Here is a 21,109-nt window from a genome sequence, read left to right as displayed (position 1 = left end):
CACACTGTCACACTCCGGTCTGACTGTAACCTGCTTTAGTATGGAGAGGAGTCTGCTCAAATGTCACCTCACTAGGCTGCTCTCTGGAAGAGGGCCCATCTGCTGTCACTCCGTACCCAAGAGTGAGTTTAAGATGCCAGTGGCCGGGCGGTGACAAGCAGCAACACAAGCACAGACGACCAGTGCATGATCTAGTGTAATGTGCTTTTTGAATCTTAAACTCTGTGTTAATAAACCACAGTTAAGAGGTTGACAATACGAACACCTTGGGGTCATTGGTTTTCTCACATGGTTTGGCACTAGTGATTCGATGTGTTTTCAAATGTTTGTGCGGTACGGTGGCGCAGCGGTTAGTTCTCTTTCCTTGGAGCAAGAAGGTTGGGGCCTCTCAGTGTTCAAGTTTGTGTGTTTTCCTCGTTTCTGCGTAGGTTTCCTCCAAATGCTCTGGATTGTCCTCCCACTGTGGGACAATGGATACTACGCTAATCTGGCATGGCGTGTTTACATGCATGAGTCCCATGTGTCCCATTAAGTTGCACAGCCCTGACCAATTAAACAAATAGATAAGCACGTCATTAACTCAAGATTAAGATTTTAATTAGTCTTTTTTTAAGTGATAATGGTTTTGTGAAACGAGTAAATGGGTTTTATAAATGTCGTTTAGTTTATAATTAAAAGCCAAAGTGAACTTCCTTTTATGTTTGAATTTTAACAGGCAAAAAACACTCAGTCTGAAGAGTTTGAAAGTCTGATGGGAAAAATACTTTTCATTATAACCACAACTTCTATCCCTTATCTGTTCACCAGACACAAACTTTAAAAAATGCTTAAAGATAATTTTTCAATTCCCAAGCTTTTCTTGCAGGAGTGTACATATCCCTGTCCTCATCAAACAACCTGGTATCATAAATTCCCTCGGCCTCTCCGCACTTTTCACATTTTGCAGATGGGATTATGAGAAATACAGTTCTAAGGGTATAAGACGCTATAACAAGGGTGTAATTACTTATCAGTTTGCTTGAGATTTCATCTAGATGTACTGTATGTACGGGGTGCATTTCAGGGGACAAAATCCAATGTTCCCTTCAGGAAAAAGTGGATAAGATGACACAGTAATAAGTCCAGTGCATCTTAATATGTGGGGCTTCCACTTCTTTACTTCTATCACTGCAGCGCTAACCACAAGTTACTCTTTTTAACAAATTGTACTGTTTGCTGGAAAAAACTTGTGAAAATGTGAGAAAATCATAATGTACTTAGGAAGAAATTTGGGTTAGTATAGTACAATAGTTTATAGAATTAAATGTTTTGAGCTTTGAGAAGAAAACGTTGCATTCAGGTGTGGTGTCAAAACCAGTGAAAAAGAGAGGTCACGGATTCTTGAAAAGCTGTAAATGAAACCAAGCACACAACGAGCAGCAACCTCCCCTCTCTTGGTACTGCATCGTTTTGTTTTGGCTGTTTTCTTAGAACCACATTGGCAGTTTCTGTGTTCCACCTTGTTTACTTGTTGTACTTTTGTACATCTTTGCTGTGTTTGTGTGAGGTTCAGTGGATTTTTTTTTGTACAAGCCAAGGACGACCCATTTTTTTTTTTTTTTAAGTAAACAAACACCTGACATCTGAGACCTACAAATGTATTTTTCTGAAACACTGAAGAGGCACCCTCACACCTGCGGCACAGTGGAGGCGTCACAAGAGGAGCTACAGGAAACAAAAAAGGGACAAATGAGGAGAAGATGGTGAAAGTTGTGGAGCGGAGGGAGCTGTGCAGGAGGAAGAGGGGTGGATGAGCTAACCAGTGCAGGACACCACGCTCTGAAACAGGGACAAACGCAGGAGATGGTGGACCGTTTCAGAGGAGCACTGAAGGCAGTCAGCCGGGTTTCCTCTGGTTTCCTTTACCTCCAAAAACATGCTGGTCAGTTTGGCTCACTATGGCGGCGTGCTCAGTTGCAGCGGCTCAGGACTAACCTTTCTTACACATACGTAATACCAAAAACACATCAATATTAGGTGAGTTTCGTGATTTATAATCCTGTTTGAATATCATGAATATTACTTCAGAACAGCTAGTAACGTCGCAACAACATCCCGCTGTTCGCTGATTGGTTGATCCGCTTCCTGTTTGCCTTGTGTTTGCTCCACCTCAGAACCCAGTCGATGCCACGGTCACCAGACTCAATCACTGGCACAGCAATGAGTCTAGATATCCAGGGGCAACAAGGACATTATGCACCAGCCTGAGCCGGGATCAAACCACAAACCTTAACCATTGTGCCACTGTCGTAAATAGATAGGAACACAGCATGTCAAAATCTGTCTTGTCATTTGAAACAAAGCCACCTGAGTGTTGAAAAAAGTAGACGCTTGGTTACTCAAACACAAGCAAAAATCAAAGCCACTTAGTAATTTTTATGCCAGAGAAGTAATGAAAGCCTCATTTCAGTGATGTTTTTGTTGCCGCAGATCAAATCAAAAACAAATTATCGACTATGATTTCAAACTGCCGGGATTATACTGAAATGCGTCTTTTATATGTGCCAGCTATAACACAAACTGAGACACAGTCACCAAGACAAAGGGAAACATAGATTGAAAATTGCTTTTGGCTAGAATTGGAGGGGGGAAAAAAAAGCAGAGATGGGATAGGAGGTTTTGTCAGAAGCTGTGATTGAAATTCAAGAGCTTGGGCTTTTGCACCGAGAACAACTGTCATTCCGTGTCACACTCTATAATGCAATGTAGCTGCATCTCTAATAAGGTTTGCACTGATAAATAATAGCACAATGGTAATAAGCAATAAATTAGAGACTATAGCGTTCGCTCCCCTGTTGAGCACTGGGCCGTTTAATTAGTGAAGCAAAAAGGAAATCAATTTGAGAGAAAAATCGATGACTGGTTAAGAGCTATACTCCAGGATTATGTCATTTAGCTCGGCCGACCCGGCAGCAACACGCAAGACGTCGCTAACTCAAGCTTCTTTTCACTATACACCCACGGTCCACCTGGCAATCTCAATATTTCTAAAACATATAACGTGAGCGCTTTAAAATACTGCATGTGCAGCATCCACAGCTTTGGTTTCGACTACTCAGCGGTAAGCATTATGTGTTTGGTTAGGACAGTACCCGGGCCTCATGCTTGTAAACATGCAACGCCACATTCTCACTCACTAAAGCAACTCTTCACCCATGGTCTCCCATCCTGGTACTAACTTTGAACCAGGATTGTCGCTTAGCTTGTGACATCAAGTGAGATAGATTGGACAGGAGTTATTGTCCATAGTGCTTTTAATCGCTTTACATTGAACTCCCTCTTTATATTTCATGGCAGTAAGCGACTTCTGTTTCCACAACTGCCCCAAGGCCCCAAAACAGCATGCCTAAAATGGGCTTACCAGAAGAGATGGAGGCCAACCGAAACTCCTCAGAGGGCTGGACAGGAGCAACAGGCTCATATGGAGAGGCATCGTCCACATCTGCACCTGCAAAAACAACCACATAACATTATCTGAGCGGTACCGAGGTGTTCAGGGTAAGAAAAAGTCTGCTCTGTCGTTTTGATGAATTTGCACAGAGGAATGTACAGCCTGCAACAAGGCCAGTCCTTTTTGGGATTGGAATTTTACCAATGTCAGATTTGATTCATTCAAGGGAAAACATTTTAATCATGGACATCGTCTACAAGATATATATTTTTTTTAATCAGAATGCAAATCATTTCTACAAGGGATGTTTTTTTTTTTCCGAGGACTAAAAGATCAATTTAAAACTGATATTTTATTCAAACACTTTACTGAAATGCTAATTAACTAGCAGAATGTGAATCTCGCTCTTTTATACCTACATTTTCCAGTCTGTTGTTTACTTAATCTTTTCACGCTGCCAAAAAAATGCAAAATTAGAAACACCTGGTTGTGGTTTTATACATAGAGAAAGTACAATTGTAGATTTGCGTTTGAACCACATTGATTGTAATATTCTCACCCACTAAAATGAGATGTGTTTTCATCCGCTCTAAACGTCTGCCTGAGGTTTTTACATAAACACCTTTTATCCACTAACAATGTTTTACCAAAGGTTTTTGTAAAGAAAAGAAATGAAATTAGACCTCAACTGACTGCATTTTTCCTATTTGCCTGCTTCTCTGTGGGCCCTAATCCCACTTTTAAAATTCATAGCCATTCGGTGTGATTGAGACAGACCCTCCAGTGTGTAGCTGCTCTGCACAAGACACAGAGAGGAGGCACAGAGGGTCGACTGCTGCTGAAAACACAAATTATTCAACCTGTTGGTGTGCACAAAATTAGCATCTGTTTGGGACCTGTGCAAAACATTCACTGAGTTGATTGGTCAACTGTAGGAGATTTACACGTGGTGCCACAGCACGGCAACGACCTGGCAACAAAACCAAATGTCAAAGTGAAAGTCATTCCAGAACGTGGAGGGTTCTGTTAAGAATTATTAATATTATTATTGAATGTATTGAATAAATATTAGATACAGGTGGCCTCTCTGGAATTGACCATATGGTCATGTTTGAAAACAGTTAAGGGGGGAAAACAATTTGAGAAAAATCTAAACTTTCTCTAATTATTCAAAAACTACTTTAACAAATGCTGAATTATGAATATAGTTTTCTACTAAATAAAGATACAAAGACATGGAGAGGAGCAAGGTGGTTCCGCAGCCCATAAAAACATAAATAACGGAGAATAACATGATGCTTCATGTTAGCATCGTGCTAATGCTAACGCTAGCTAGCGCTAGCTACGACGGCTGTTTATTTTGCTTCTACTAAACAATCTGCTGGGAATAAACATCCATAAGGACCCGATTTAGACTTGACTTTATTTGTATGTGATAAATAAGTTTAGATTTCGCCAGAAAATCGCTATAAAGAATGAAAAATTGTGTTTCCCAAAAGATTCTGTTTTCCCACCTTGGCGAGGCCAGGCACCCTTCTATGACGCAATGCCGTCTGTATATAGTATAATAATAGTCAGAGCTTCTTCATGGCTTTTTAGTCTTTGTAATTGCTTTGTGTAAGTTGTCTTGAGACACATCCAGTAAAATCTAGTCCTGAGAGGTTCTCTGTGTATGTTTCAGAGTAAAACATGAGACTACACTGTCCTGTTCAAAGTGAGTCCTGCCAAAGGTTAGTCCAAGCTGAGCCCAGTTACTTGCAGAACAAAAGTCTATATGATCATATTTCTATCCATTGAAAATATGTGTATTGTAGTCCTTTAACTGTGTTTGCCTTTCTGAACAAGTCCAGTCCAGCAAAATCGATGAGTCTTCATTGAACGTGGTCTTAGGTTGTATATAGAAACTATGTGCCAGCATGAATCAATAATGTAGGCACTTGTCATTAATAACCAGTTTGAACAAATCTTCTTGTATTGACAGGTGCACACAGAAGGCCAAACAACTCCACTGTCCACTATTGACGAGACCAAACTCCTGCTCAGCTCCACCGGGCAGTACAGATCAAGCAGCTATTGGCAGGTGCTCCTCAGTGTGTGTGGGAAGAGAGCTGATGCAAAGGCACATAAGGTCAAAGAGCAGCTCAAAGTTAGAGTTAGGACTTGCTTTTCCCCTACACTAACTATAGGTTACTTTACTTTTCTTTTCCGCTTGGATCCTAAACAAAAACACACAAAAACAATGTCCTATTGAGAAGCAAAATAAAGCAACAACAGGATATCTCACACACACTGATTTAAGGAGAAGTATTTGCTGTAAAAGGAGGTGTTCGGATTGGTGATAATTATGATTATAAAAATAGATCAAATAAAAAAAACTCCAGGGAAAATGAAAATGTTATGCAACTGTAAACAGACACTGTGAATTATCTATCAGTTAAATAAATTCTGGTTTGAGACCATATATATAACGTAAATGTAAATGTAAACTTAGTGTTTGTGAGAAATGACATGATCCTTATATCCATGAAGTATCTGCACTTAACTTTTTTATACTTTGATACTGCATCTGGATAAAGGTGATAAGAGTTCATTGACGAATTCACATTGTACTGTATAGGCTTGTCACAATAACATATTTGAAGTTCGATATATTGAGACAGGAAAGTATCGCGATAAACAATATTATTGACTCGAACGATACTGGATACTCTAAACTCTCAGGCATAAAAACTTTTGTTTCTAAAAGTGCATAATCATATCCTAAAATACCACACAAGCTGCAATAAATGAATGAATGAAATATAATGTAACTCAATTTGCTTCAGTTAGAAATCAAAGTTTTACACAGAAAAAATAGGGTGGGGGGCCTGCTAATAAATGTTGTCTGTTATTTATTGAACGATAAGTCGACATAGTAATTATCGTGACAGCCCTATTACTGTATTGCCAGTGTCTTCTTAAAGCAGCCATGTCTTGGTGCTGTTCCTCACTCAGGAGGAGAGCAGGAGCTTGTCTGACTTGAAATCTCAGTCTAATTACAACAATTAGCGCCCAAGGCCAAGCTCTTTAAAAGCCTTTAGAGCACGAGTCAAGCCGTTACTTGGCAAATAATCACCTTCATTATATGTTTGAAAGTACGTCTATTATTGTGTGCTTGAAAAGACATGCATATTTCCTGGTGGACTGTGAATGCGTCTCTTTGTGCGCCTAGAACATCTTGTACACATGTTGAGACTGGAGAATAAAACATCTTGGGCAAATTGCTGCAAACCATTTTGTTGTGATTGCTCTGACGAAGAAACAGGTCTACGTGTTTTGGACAAATCTTACAAGAATCCACACAGGTCCTTACTCACTATTTTCAGAATACATTTCAAAAATTTAGAAGGATTTCATTTAAAAGGAGCTGTATTAAACATAGGATAATAGCTTACTTAAGTGGTAAAACGTTGTACTTGACGCAGTAAAGTAAGTATTATTTTGTGGTTACAATACTTGATAAGATAAATAATGCAAAAAATATATATATATACACAAATTAATACTGATCATGGTAATGACAACTGGGATGTAGCAAGATCACGGAGCATAATGTGTATATTAAAGTGCCTTAACATAAAAGAAACTATCGGTAATGTTTGGCATTGGTAATTGATAATGACATTACATTTGTTATGCATGTGACGGATCACGGTGTCATTATGTAGCTTTATCATTGTTGTTTCGTAACTAGCATTATTCCTTTTCGGGAATGTATACAGTACATGAGTTTCAGTTTCTTGTAACTGGTCATTCTATTATGATCAGATAGTGCATATAATCCATGTTTTTGCTGTTGTTTTGTTCCTTTTGTACTATGTTCCTTTTGTACCATTGTGAAATGTACTTTTTTATTGCGTTGACTTTGGTGGTTGGTGCTCATAAGCTTGTTGCTTCAGCCCACCCCTTTTGAGCAGAATGTTTACTGTTCAAATAAACTAAACTAAACTAAACTAATAAAATAAGCCTTTATTGATCTCACAATCTTACAATAGAGAAATTCACTTATTACATCAGCTCTCAAGAACACCCAGGGGGTGCAAATACAGGAAAAATGTGCAATCAAAGACAGGATTGTGTGCAAACAAATAAATGGTACACTTACAGTATATAATTGTATGTATAGTACTGCATCTCGCAGTTTTACTTCACATTGCCAAAGTCAACGCCTCTTAAGCTCCACACTTAATGAATTAAAAACTGCTTGTTAAAACATAAAAGTCTGGCACGCCCTCAGGACGTCCTGAATGCTCACAGCGGGGCGCCATGTTGTATTTGAACAAACTGCTCTGACAGTCACCCTGGACCCAATTACACATTCACCCTCATACAAACGTCTTCCCAGCTGTTTAGTGATAAGATGTTTTTAGCCACAGGGCAACAACTTATCGGTGTAATTAAGACTCCATTTGCTCTGACAGTGCGGAGCGTGACCGGCGCGGCTCGCATGCGTACGGACCACACAGCCATTAGTGCTTTTAAGAGCGTTCGCAAGAGAGAGAGTGCCACAGGGTTTTTTATACGGAGCTGTTAGGTGTCATCACTCAGCCTTTTCATATGCATTATCGATGAGCCTAACTCCGCAGGTGATGGAAACTGTCCTATGGATTTTCTCAGTCACAACTTGGCATATCGTTTATGGCTGAGAGCAAAGTCAATTTTAATAACTGTCATTCAGATGTGTGTGTTTTTAAAGGTACCTCTTTTCACTGTGTTCCTGTTTAATATTGACTGCTCATAATCCCAGTCTTCCTTCTTTATAATTGGACTTCTTAATCAAATGCCAAGATCTTTGATTTATTGCCCCACTGGTGTGTAGAGTAGCCCAAAATGTTTACTCAAGTAAGAAGAACGTTACACCAATTCAACTCAAGTAAAAGTAAGGAAGTATTTACCCAAATAAGTGACAACGGAAAAGTACTTGAGTGAAATTAAAAGTCTGATTTATGTTTTATTAGTGATGTAATTTCAACCCCGTGAGCTGCTACCTTTACGTGTTGGGGTTGTTTGAGTGCCCGAATGATCCAAAGAGCTATGTTGTCTGGGGCTTCATGCCCCTGGTAGGGTCTCCTATGGCAAACAGGTCCGAGGTGACGGGTCAGATGAAGAGCAGCTCAGAAGACTTCTATGGTCGTAGACCAATCAAGGACCGAGACGTCGCCGGCATGGTGCAGCCGGGGCCCCACCGTGGAGCCAGGCCTGGGGTCGGGGCTCGAAAGCAAGCGCCTGGCGCCGGCCGGGCCCCGTGGGCAGAGGCCCGAAGGGATGACGTGGGCCCGCCCTCCTGCAGACTCACCACCCGCAGAGGGATCCATAGGGGTCGGGTGCCAAGAGGACTGGGTGGCAGTCGAAGGCTGCTGAGACTGCTGCCCCGCAACCCGGCCCCGGATAAAGTGGAAGAAAATGGATGGATGGATGGATGGATGGATAGTGATGTAATTTGACTGACAATTAACGTATTAACATTTATTAAATGCACCATACAAATTAGAGAAGATAATCCTTCAATGATAATTGAAGTGTAAATTATTAAAACAGCTTTCCTCAGGCCGAAAAGAGTAACCAAAAAAATTGTTTAATTTGGGGAACTGTTCTCTCAAAATGATTTCATACTAGCAGAAGAATTGCGTGGTAACATTACCCCAAGTGCTGTTAATTATATCAGTTACTCACGTGCATGTACTTGGGTAAATGAGTACTGTACCCGCCTCTGCCCACAGTCTCTGATTATAAACATTTGTTTTTTCTGCATGTGGTTTAATTACTATTATATACATAAAGTGTTTTATATAATAATACGCTGAATTAATGTTGGGTAATTAGGATTAATTGTGGTTATATTGTTGTGACAAGTAGAGTATGCACTTGCCATGCAACAGGGTGCTGCTAACCACATGTTTAATTGTATATCACAGGCTATAAAACAAAATATATTCTTCTTACCTCTGCGTCATTTTGCTGATTGTGAATTATTGATTAGTTGCTACTGTTTTGCTAATGTGCATTATTAAACCAGAACTTGTATGATCTTTTAAAAGAAATCCCAGGCTTTAGCTTGAGGCAACCTGTCCAAATATTCTTCCCACCACACAGTATTATTTAACAGAGATGCAGTATTTATCAGCACCTCTTCTGTTCTTAAGCTAATTACACAGATCAGAGAGAGCGCGCAGTGGAGCCCGGACAGCCTGCAGCGTGGCTGTAGGTCACCTGCCACCCTGGGCCCAGCTCGTGTCTGCTCATTTTACAGAGACCTGCTGAAACAAAAGGTGCCAAAGCTACTCAGCGCGACCTCAGTGAGTTAGCAATTCTGTCTGAAGAAATCACAGCAGAGCATGAATGTTTTAACGTATTTTTCATCAAGCACTTGACACCAGCCATTTATACCTTTGCTTTTTTAAATTGCAAGACGAAGAAAACTTTGTCAACCACTGTATATGTGATCAGGTTCACATTCTCCTGCTTTTGAAGTCGTATTGACATTTTCAACTCAATTTCCACCACACAAACGGGATATTGGATTAGCTCACAATAATATTTCCAGTCACAATTCCGATCCGTGGCGGAGGCGGCGAGCAAACATGGCTAAGAAAATGAGAGCTGGATTTTTCAGTCCTCCCCTTTGGCTATGTAAATGTAATGGTAATAGGAATGGCTACATGGCGGCGCACCTAAATCAGCTTTTTAATACCAGGTACAACATTTACAAAGAGGTGTAAATTCTGCCTGGTGGTACTAAATTGTTATGGGGCCTTGAAAATATCCCAAATGCAGATAATTGAACCTTGTGAAATTACACACATCGGTTTCACTACATCGTTGTTTTAACTTGCACCGCTTGTAACAGTTTAGAGGCCGGGTACTAAGTAACAAAAAAAGCATACATGCAAAAAGGGCAGTGCATTCTCAAGGCCCCCCTGGTGACGAGGCGGGCAGGGGGTACAGACAGCTGGAGAGAGGAGGAGGAGCGGGGAAAGCGGGCAGGTGGGACAGGAAATATGACGACGGTATGGAAAGGGAAGGTTGTGCATGACTTTGAATGTGAGGAGCAGAGTTTTGAGAGTTTTTAGTGAATACACTGTGATGGGGGCCAGTGGAGATAATGTAAGACAGGTGTGACATATTGTTTATGGAGGGAGCGTGTGTTTGATGATGTGGACGGCAGAGTTTTTATTTGATAGCTGTTGTGCAAATTCATTCCTAACTTCCCACTGCATTTCTAACATACCGCCTTCCACGTTTCGCAATTTTCAGGGAGCGAAGTGGAGCAATACTGCATTGTAGGCTTAAACTAGTCTGCTGGTTCACAATCGATAAAGGTGTTTTATTTTACTGCCCTTTCTGCTATATTGTCTTCTTTTACAGTTTTGTTACACAAAAATCAGGCATCTAGGGCCTTGTTTCAATCGTTACTTCCCTTTCGGAGGAGTCATCACAATAAATTATCAGCGTTACATTTAATTTTACATTTGTACACCATATGAAGCAACTGTTTTAGATAGAAGATTCACTTGAAACTTTCATGGATGCCCTGCTTCAGCCATCCAGCCACAACAACTCACCTCATGTCAAACTCAGTAGTGTCACATATTCATTTCTTTATACCTGACTGCTGATGTGCCGGGAGCACTGAGTTTATGGCTGGGCGTGTCTCAACTCTGGGAGTGCACTGGACAGCGCTTTTGGAAATGCTTTCACTGAGAGCTATCATAAACTCTTTAACTAATTACAGAAAATTATGATTGAAATCTGTCGTGTGGCCAAACGTTTGTGCAGAGAGAGAGAGAGAGAGCTAGAGAAAGGGAGCCTGGCTTGGCTTTTCTTCTGGAAAGCGCTCTTTGAATTAGTGATACAGAGGTGACAGAGCAGTGAGCAGCCTGTTGACATCATTCAGGAGCGCTCCATGCCGCTCGCCCCTCCGTCTGAGTGAGTCTTAATGCCCACATCACGACAGTATTCAGTGAGCTGACAGAATGGCCCGTCACTCACTCGCTTCCTCTGATACAGACTGACGCACTCAACTATAAAGACTTCATCTGCACTGCCACTGCCTCTGTGCCGCTCCATACCTGCCCATGGCCATTCTGACACTATATTTAAGGCACACTGATGTGACGGGGGATTTATTACTCTTCTTTCTTTTCTTTAATGGAATTGTATTGTTAAAGCATTAGCACTGGTTTAGACCTGGTTCGGTCCTGTTTTAGAACTGGATCAGTCCAGTGCAGCATACTGTTCTGTTCTCAGCCTCTTAGGTTCAGTTTGCTGAGTGCCTGTCCATATACTTGTCACATTCTTTAACCTTATGCTGTTCAAACCAAGAAGCTGGATCACTTTGTTGTTAGTTACGCTTCTAACTACCTCGATAATTATGATCGTGAATGTCGAGTACCTCAAGTTCATTTCCAATGCCTGCCCCAGTGCCCGACACCTTAAACCACCTCAGTGTACAACAAGCACAAAGAGATCCTGTGTTGTACAATCCTATTCAGTAATGCTCATTTTGATCCCTTAAAGATGGCGCTTAGAAAACCAAACATTTTCTGCTGCCTGTCTTGAGCTTGTAGGACACTGCACTATTGAAAATCATTGGTCAGATTTACCCAGACACGTTGTGGGCCTGTGTTGTCATCATTTTGTACTGATCCCTCTCAGGTTTTGGGACAAGAGATGAAAGGGGTGAATGGGCAGCGGAGGCTAGAGCTGAGAGCCTGTATCGATCCTGTCCCGTAGGTATCGACGGGCCCTTCCTCTGATGATGAAGTGGACTTGTTGTAGGGCCCTCGCAGTAAAGAGGGGGAGAGTGAAGAGGACGTATTCAGCATGCAGCAGCCAGCCTCTACTACACACTGAGACCGGGCCCGGCTGGAAAAATGTGCTCCTTATGACAGTGGATGGCTAAGGTAATGGCCGGTGACTGCTACCATTGCTCATAGTAATGATAGTTTCACCAAGGAATACTGTGTACCTTGGTAACCCCACTTCCTATGTGTTTGAACACCCCTCGCTCTCGAGGTCCTCTCTCTCTCCTGCTTTTTATTCACGGCAATCTCTCTTTCACTTTCAAATATATTTTACCCTCACCTTCATTTACGTATTTCTATCAGGGTTACAGCACTCGTTCATGCCCTCCAGAACACAGGTTTTCACACCAGGCTTTTTTTTACATACACCTGCTGACATTAAGGTGCTCTTATTATGAGTTATCATGATGCATCGACTGTTTCACATAAAGACCTTTGTTATGCTAACGTACAATGAGCTTGAGCATATACATCTTTTAAAAGTAAACAGCTAGCCTATCAACTAAACCCATTTGAGACCTACAAATTTCTTCTCCTGAGACATTGGCACAGGCACCAAGAGCCCTTTCACCTGCATCACAGTGGAGGCGTCACAAGAGAAGCTACAGGAAACAAAAAAGGGACAAACGAGGAGGTATCCGGGCGAGACTCACAGCTAAGCCACACATGCCTTCTATTGATCTGGCACAGATTGACTGCTACGCTCTTCCCAGAAGATGGTGAAAGACTGTTGTGGAGCGGAGGGAGCGGAGGAACTGTGCAGGAGGATGAGGAAGGAGGAGGTGGAGCTGAGCAGTGCAGGACAACACGCTCTGAAACAGGGACAAACCCAGGAGGCGGTGCACCGAGGATCAGAGGAGGAGTGAAGGCAGCCAGCCAAACCTCTATAATCATGCTGGTCAGGTTGGGCCACAGCGGTGGCGTGGCTCAGTCGCAGCGGCTCAGGACTAACACCTGAACACTATTTTGTTGTACACTAACAAATAAAACACTTGCTAACTTAATAAAATAAAATCGTCTGGAGCAGCTAAGTATTTTTGTTTTAAGGAGTATAGACCGGACATTTGGAAAAATATCAGCCATTAAAAATGCCCTAAAATCGGCATCGGCCTTAGAAAAACCCATGTAGGTGGAACTCTAGTCAGTATGTCTCTTAATAACCAACTGTAATCCGCCGGCCTACGAGGTTGCATCCACAAAACTATAAATAATAAGGTACAATTGAGTCGAGCCACAGCCGCCTTAGCACTTTCTCTGCAGAAGCCGATGTTTCTATCCTGATAATTACTTTTATTATGGATTCAAGCAGCTACAGAGCCCATTGGCGACACTGATACAGACCTATTCAGAGCAAAACCATACATTATCTGTCAAGGCCGGCTATATTGACACATTGAATTTAGCTGCCATTTTCAGTTAACAAACACAATTAACAGGTCACCATTAGCGTCATGGAGGATAGCTCAGAGCAGGCTATTAGAGCAATCTTTTTCCGAGGCGTGTAAGTCATACAGTGCTGTTCAGCTGCCTAAAGGTAACCGAGCACACACCGATCAAAGAGAAGGCTGGCCTTAGCTCAAAGTCAATGTTCCAGTGGATTTCTGCCAGTCAGAAAATATGCAGTTAAAAGTTCATTTCAACAGCTCAGTGTCTCTTTTATTGATGAAATGATTCAAATTGAGCTGAAGATGATAATAATTAGATAAGTGTTTATCTTTGTGTTCTTTCATTGTCGTGTGGAATTGGACAATTTGATTATTTGTTAGGTTAAAATTCAAGTAATTACTCACACCCTTTGTGGCAGTAAAGCAAGAAAATTATACTGCCATTTCAAATTAGCCCATGTACGCAATTGTCAAAGGACAAGATCGCGAATACAAGCGGCCGAAATGAGTTTCCTTCGCAGGGTGGCTGGGCGCACCCTTCGAGATCGGGTGAGGAGCTCAGTTACCCGGGAGGAGCTCTGAGTAGAGTCGCTGCTCCTTCACGTCGTAAGGAGCCAGCTGAGGTGGCTAGGGCATCTGTTTCGGATGCCTCCTGGTCGCCTCCCGCGGGAGGGAAGAGGCCTCGTGGAAGACCCAGGACACGATGGTGGGACTATGTCTCCGAGCTGGCCTGGTGTCGCCTCGGGGTCCCCCCAGAACAGCTGGAGGAGGTGTGTGTGGATTGGGAAGTCTGGGCATCTCTGCCGAGACTGCTGCCCCCGCGACCCGGATAAAGCGGAAGAAAATGGATGGATGGATGGATGGATGGATGGATGGATGGATGGATGGACGCAAAAAAAGGTTTAGCATATTTTCTAGATCTCCGTATCATTGTGTATAACGGAAGACTGTGATTTGAGCATTTACACAAACTACACAACAACAAACACGTCTCCATTCAAGAACCAGTTTCGTTTCCATGTATACTTTAATACTTTGACAGCAGTTGCAAAGTCTACATATTGTTTTAATTTTCACAGTCAAGTCAAATACTTTTGATTCTCAGTCCTTGTTCTTCCCCTGGTTATTCAGTATCACTGCCTTCTCCTTCACTCCCTCATTATCTTAACATGACCCCATATTGAGGCTGAAATCTTCCTGTTTGGCGCGCTAACGATAATGTGCTAGCCCCATTTGCCCTGGGTCTGCTGGGATCGTGCCATGGGAGTTTGTTTGCCGAGATGGATGCTGTACATAGATCGCTTCCACTTAACAAAGCCTGCTTGACTGCGCAATGGATCGTGATTAGATTAAAGCTTCACTGTAAGAGCATTCATTTGAGTTAAAGTGGGGTTTTATCTCCAAAGACAACAAGGGCCAAAACAGTACACGGCTTGTCAGGCCATGAGGGCACCATGTGGGAAAAGCTTAATTTTTCATTTTGTGTGCTAAAGATTTCTTCTTGTAGTAGACCATGGGCAAAGGTCGGGAAAAGGGTTCTTAAAGACATTTTTAAGTTTAATTTCAAGGACTGTTTATTGCCCCTGTAAGGAAATTTCTCATGTATGTTCCATCGTCAACCCGGGAACCCAGAGCACCCAAAGAACACATCCAAACTCCACACAGAAACCACCCTGTCCACAAATCAAACCCCAGACTTTGGCTGTGAGGCAGGAATGTTCTGATATCGAGCCATCTTTCAAGGCTTTGAACAGAACAATTGTTATTACTATTATAATATTACTGACTTTAAGTTTAGAGACTTCTCAGAGAGCGTAGCTATTGTGTGGGATGTGAGACTGAATTAGTGTCTATTCTTATTTAGACCTTCAAGATTTTTCCCTAGACTTTACTTTGTCATTTCATTCATGATTTTACCTTGTTCCTTATGACAAACCTTTCCATGACTTCCACGAAGCCCTGTATATTCAAGTACTGCATGTTCTCCTTTCATTGGGGAAAAAGTGTGGGAAATTGAAAATGAAATAAGAGATCACCGCGAGAGCAAAGAGTGCGAGTGAATTGGAGGAGAGAGGCCTGGGGAGAATCCATGCCATTACATTTCTGTTTGAGCTCCTGTCAGGGACCTTCTGCTGTCACCAGTCCAATGAAGTGTGGCTGGTGCTATGAGCAGTCAGCCTCACTAATAACTTCATGGATCACCACACAAAAGCCCAGAAAGCTCAAAGCTGCACAGACTCTGCCCTCTTTCCAACCATTAGTTCAAACAGCAGAAAACATTAGGGCCCTCTGTGTTTACATGGCATGACGCTCAACAAACTTCGGAGTAGTGCGCAGGCAAGAGAGTGGAGAAGGATCTGGTGGTTAGAGGATGTAGGATCCTTGTATGTTGAATTATAGTGTGTTTTTGTATCCGGCCTAAGTGGACACATAAGGGCCACAGGACTCTCACTGCTATAACCTGATTACATGGTAATATGGAACACTTTAGGTGAAAACCAATAAGTCTACCATAACAGGTCTACCTAATGTAATCCCATCACAGCTCCATTATACCTCCGAGAGGGCAGCAGAGGCAAGTAGGAAAGCATATATATTTTTCATCAGGGCTTTTGGGTATCGGTAAGAGGGCATAAGGGAATAGGGTAGTGTATCCTTCCTCCCAGTCTGGGACGTATAGAGGGTTAAATCTAAATAATGGAAGGCTAATTGAGATAGATGATTGAGCAGCTATAAAATTTTATAGTTATCTCCTTTTACATGAATATGTACAAATAAACTCTTTTGGACAATTAAATTATTATTACACATATATTCTGCTGTCTTATAAATCAAATATACTTTCTGTCAAAAATTAGTCCTTTAAAGTCCTTAAAATTAAGAGCTGTGTCTGGGAGGGCATCTACCAAAAATGTACCAAATCAATATGAAAATCACGCCATAACGGATGGCAGATAGTTTACTGTATAAAGCCTTTAATGAAACAGCTGGAAAGATTTCAACAGCGGTAACTATCAGGTGTAGCAACAGATCTGTCAATATGCACTAATCTTTCAGAGCTCGCTCTGTCCCTGATTCCACTCATGAACACTGAACTGCCTGATCCTTAAACTGAAATATTACTCACATATATCATTCCATGGATGTTATTAACATTTATTGGACAATAAATGTTTTCAAGGTCCCAACACATGTCTAAAGCCTCACACAGCAGCATTGTATTATATTATACTTCTTACACTGAATAGTGGTGCTCATTCATTCAAATGAATGTATTTCCTGTATCAGCCTCGCCTTGTAAAAGATTTTTCTCTTTAATGCCACAAAAGACGATGAAGGTTTAGTGAGTTTTCGCATTAAAACACTTAAAGCTTTATAGACCAGGAGTTTATAAAATAAAACGACTACACATTAAATAAATGATGAGATATGAATTTGTCTGGCAGCAGCCTTATAAAGCAGGATTTGGCTCATACCTTCGATGAGCCCCATGTGGATGGTCCAGTAGTTCTGCAGACACTGCAGCTCCTTCTTCATGCTCCTCTTACAGCGGCAGCCATACAGCGGACTGACCAACAGAACCTCTAGTGCTGCCTGGCACTCCCGGTTGTTATCCAGCATGGCCTCCTTCTCCTTTCCCACCAGGCACTGGCGCATGACCCGGTACCGAGAGCTGCAGTGGGGGTTCTGGTTGCACATGTCACTGGCCTGGATGCAGTCCACCCATTCTGGCTGAGCACTGGGCACAGGCCCGGCGGGCACAGGGCCGTCATTGAGCAAGGACACAGACACAGACGAGGGGCTATCCCAGGAACTCATCGCCTCCTCTGTACAGAGACCAAAGGGGGAAATTATATTAGGTTGTCCTATTTTTATAAATGGAAACATCTGCAAAGAAACTGTGTGTTAAGGAAGCAATGCCTACAATAACAGTGAAATTAGGTCAGTCTAAATACATAGCTCATGTTCAGGACCTGTTGAATACAGTGCATTTATACAGTAATATAGTTCTTATTATGCATAAAAAACATTGTGAAGGTATCAGTAAAACATGTAAAAGACAAAGAACTGTGTCACCCTCACACTTGTATTTCTTCATACTTGTAAAAAATAGACAGAGGTGCTGCTGGTACTCGACAGCAGTCAGGATTCAAGCGCATCTTTGTACTAGCCTACTTTAAATCACTGCACTGACTCATGGGGACATGACAAGAGGGCCCCCTTGTGGTGATGGAGAGACTTGCGTTTGGCAGAAGACCGCATTCGTGAGAGAGAAAAAAAGTGACATGAAGTTGGCAGTGGGAATATTTTATGAACCCTTCAGGCATGTTAATTACTGAGGCTCGCTGAAATACCTGTTTTATCCTGGAGATTATGTTGATAGAATTTAGTTTTCAAAAATACATTTTTTTATTTTTTCAGAAGGTCAAAATGTTGTATAATTGTGAAGTCACATTTTCCAATTTAAACGTTGTATGTCTTCGATAGCTCAATTGTAAAGTTCGTGCAGCCTGTCTGAACTAGTACTGGTGTTAGATTGTTTTATGCAGAGGATGTCATTCTCTTTGATTCCCCACCTAAGAACAGGAAGCAGACATAGGTGCACATCCACGCTGTGCCAGACTTCATGATGAACTTGATAGGCGATGAGCAGACGACTTTGGGTCCAATTGCAATTATCTCCGCCTTAACAGATAGACAGCTCTGTCAGGATCCTTGACCCAAGGAAAAGCTAAGTGTAACAAATAAATATCCTCATTCAACTCCACAATGCTTGCGCCTCATCAAATCCTCGGTCCCCAACAATATTCCACAATGTTAAACTGTCTGTCCACGACACAAAATAAATCCACGGGGGACAAAAAGAAAACAAATGCCACTCAGTCAATCAGTGAATCCATGCAGTCGGTTTCAGGGTCCGTCTCTTCATTGCCACAAACTCGAGAGACTTGCACTCTCCGCATCATAGGCACGCGTCCAGCTGCTCAAAGAGATACTTGCCCCTAAAGCATTCTTTCACACGATCTGTGCGCTCTGCCAGTGTCTCTAACAGGGAAGAACAACTCTGTCAAAGTAGGCTACAGAGCGCAGGCTCATGCGGGCACTGAACAAGCTGCGCACTCTGGAGTCACTGAACGCTCCTCTCGCACTGTGTGCGTGTTGAGGAATCGCGGCACTTTATAAAGTCAGGTGAGTGGGAAACCGACAGAGGGCGCTGTTAGTCGAGTCACTATTGGAAAAGGAGGAACTCGATCTTCCAGCGTGGTCCAATAACAACCCCCAAGAAATCTCAGTAATATTCCTCCTGCAGGAAAGCGCGGTGCTCAACAGTGAAATTACACTGACCTCCTTTGGCCCGACTAGTTTTTCTTTGATCTTTTGTGATATTGCCGTGGGATTTTATGTGAAAGCCAACTGATTTTCAGAAACGGATATTTGTGTAGGCCCATCGTTTCCTTCTGGCAAGATTGTAATCTTTTCATAAAGATCTTTACGTTTCTTTTTGTTGACATTGAATAGAGCTGTACAGGGTCAAGGCCAAACCACCAACGCGATTAGTGCGTAAATGTGTTGGCATCAGGTCTCACAGCCAGACAGATCAGCAATGTCACTGGCTCAGCTCTCATTTGCTTCACATAAAACATTCAGTCTCAACTCTCGAGGCACACTGACGTAACTGAACAAAAATAGTTTTAGAGATTGGCCAGAGATGATAAAATGTCTTTATGGTTAATGGTTATCAGTAATATGTTGCCCACAACACGTCATCTGACATTTGAAGGAAACCATACAATGCTCCACATTATATGCTGCGTGTTCACAAAGGAAGGAATCCCACAACCCGCAGGATCTGCCATTTTTCACTGTGGCCTCACATTAACAAAAATGACTTTGTTGTGCATCATTGCTTAAATAGTGACTGGAATGTCATAAATCTTCAGAGAAGTTGAAAACAAAGTCTCTTTTTAGAGGCAGTGACAGTGACAAACTGCAAGGCCACTGGCTCATAATGATGTTTGACTGTCAACCCAGTCTGGGATCCGAGAGGGAAGCTGCTGTTATAACGCTAAAATCAGCCTGATTCTGCCTTTATTGGCCGGGCTCATCCTCATGTCCCTGTAGAATTGGACGGCTCTGTCATTATGGGGCCACAGTAAAAGCAGCACAAAGCATCCTGCCTCACTGCTGCATGATCATAGCTTCTCCACTGTTTACTGCATATGCAACCAACCCAGACAGTAGCTAATTGGAAAACATTTGCATTTACTTGTGCATTATGATTAAAGAGAACCGTTGCATAATTTCCCAATATGACATAAAAACATTGGACCTGCATTTACTTTACCTAAATTAAAAAACGTTCCTCACATGACATCTTTATGGTAGATGCATGGTACTTCTATGTAACCCACCCACAGTTGTTTTGAATGAGGCCGTAGTCACTGGTATATGGTCAGCGATAACAAAAACAGTCAGAATATTTTCATCTACTGAAAAAATTGTGTTATTGGTATAATTACAACTTGCTCCAAAAATGTATTCAATTTAGTGTGTGTGTAACATTCTACTGGCGAGGGGCATGCAAAGAATCATGATTGACTTGGATAACAAACACTGGGAAGGAAATAAGGCCAGTATTTTAGTGCCTTTGATAGTGTGAATATTGGCTGGTTTCAATGTCAATTTATGTGATATGAAAGTATATAGTGAATTTCAATAAATGTATTTTATGGGTTAAATCAGTCCTAAATCAGTCAGGGATGTAGCACAAAATGGCCATCGACATGAACCAGCAGCACACATTTTCTAAATGGCTTTAAGCATTGAACTTTAAGCACAGGCTTTGATGGGTCCTCCCTGCCCGGGGTAAACAGTAGGCTACCCTTTGCCCCAGTCTGACACCCCTGAAACCAGTTATGGTCAAGAAGCCAGTTGATGTCTATACGAGTAATCTATATTATTGTTAAAGATTTACACATAAATGCTTCATATCAGGACAGGCACTTTAAATGATGCAATGACCTCTTCATCTGACTTCATATAGTCTATAGAATTTGCTTTTAGGCTTCAGATAATGCATACTCAGCTAAAAAAATTCTGCATAATCTGAGGTCAGGGGTCATATGTCTTCCAATCAGACGTGGCCTTTGGAGACAGTGCTGCTGAACCTGATCCTCTACTGATTACATTAGCAGTTACAGGCTAATGAATGAGAACCAGGGAGTCCAGTGTGCATAAGAAAACAGAGACAGAGCATGAGCCTTAAAGTTTAAAAGGATAGAGATTCAGTTGAAAATACTTTTTTTTTTCTTAATTTCTAGAGCAAGCATAGTCTATTAAAAATATAAGTTAGAATAACTTGATGATTTAATTTTGGAATGGAAGCTTATTAGTACAGTGCTTTTCACATGTCACAAGTTGCCCAAAGCACTTCACATCTGAGTATTTGT

At 41.7% G+C, this 21,109-nt stretch overlaps 1 protein-coding gene across 1 annotated transcript in view; it reads right to left on the bottom strand.

Annotated features, from left to right (window-relative positions):
• The window catches only part of LOC306981035 (GDNF family receptor alpha-2-like), a 60,216-nt gene extending 41,393 nt beyond the window's left edge, over window positions 1-18,823 (bottom strand). Inside the window, exons 1-3 of the mRNA XM_079580581.1 lie at window positions 18,236-18,823; window positions 17,135-17,485; window positions 3,401-3,487 (exon numbers count right to left, since the gene is read on the bottom strand). Coding sequence (XP_079436707.1) covers window positions 3,401-3,487; window positions 17,135-17,485; window positions 18,236-18,287 — 490 coding nt within the window. The 5' untranslated portion in view covers window positions 18,288-18,823. The remainder of the gene's footprint in view (window positions 1-3,400; window positions 3,488-17,134; window positions 17,486-18,235) is intronic.
• Window positions 18,824-21,109: the final 2,286 nt, after the last annotated feature.

The sequence above is a fragment of the Gobius niger genome (genome assembly GCF_951799975.1).
Source record: "Gobius niger genome assembly, chromosome: 1".
Lineage (NCBI taxonomy): Eukaryota > Metazoa > Chordata > Actinopteri > Gobiiformes > Gobiidae > Gobius > Gobius niger.
The sequence above is the reverse complement of the archived record's forward strand: the minus strand, read 5'-3'. Positions and strand labels throughout refer to the sequence as shown.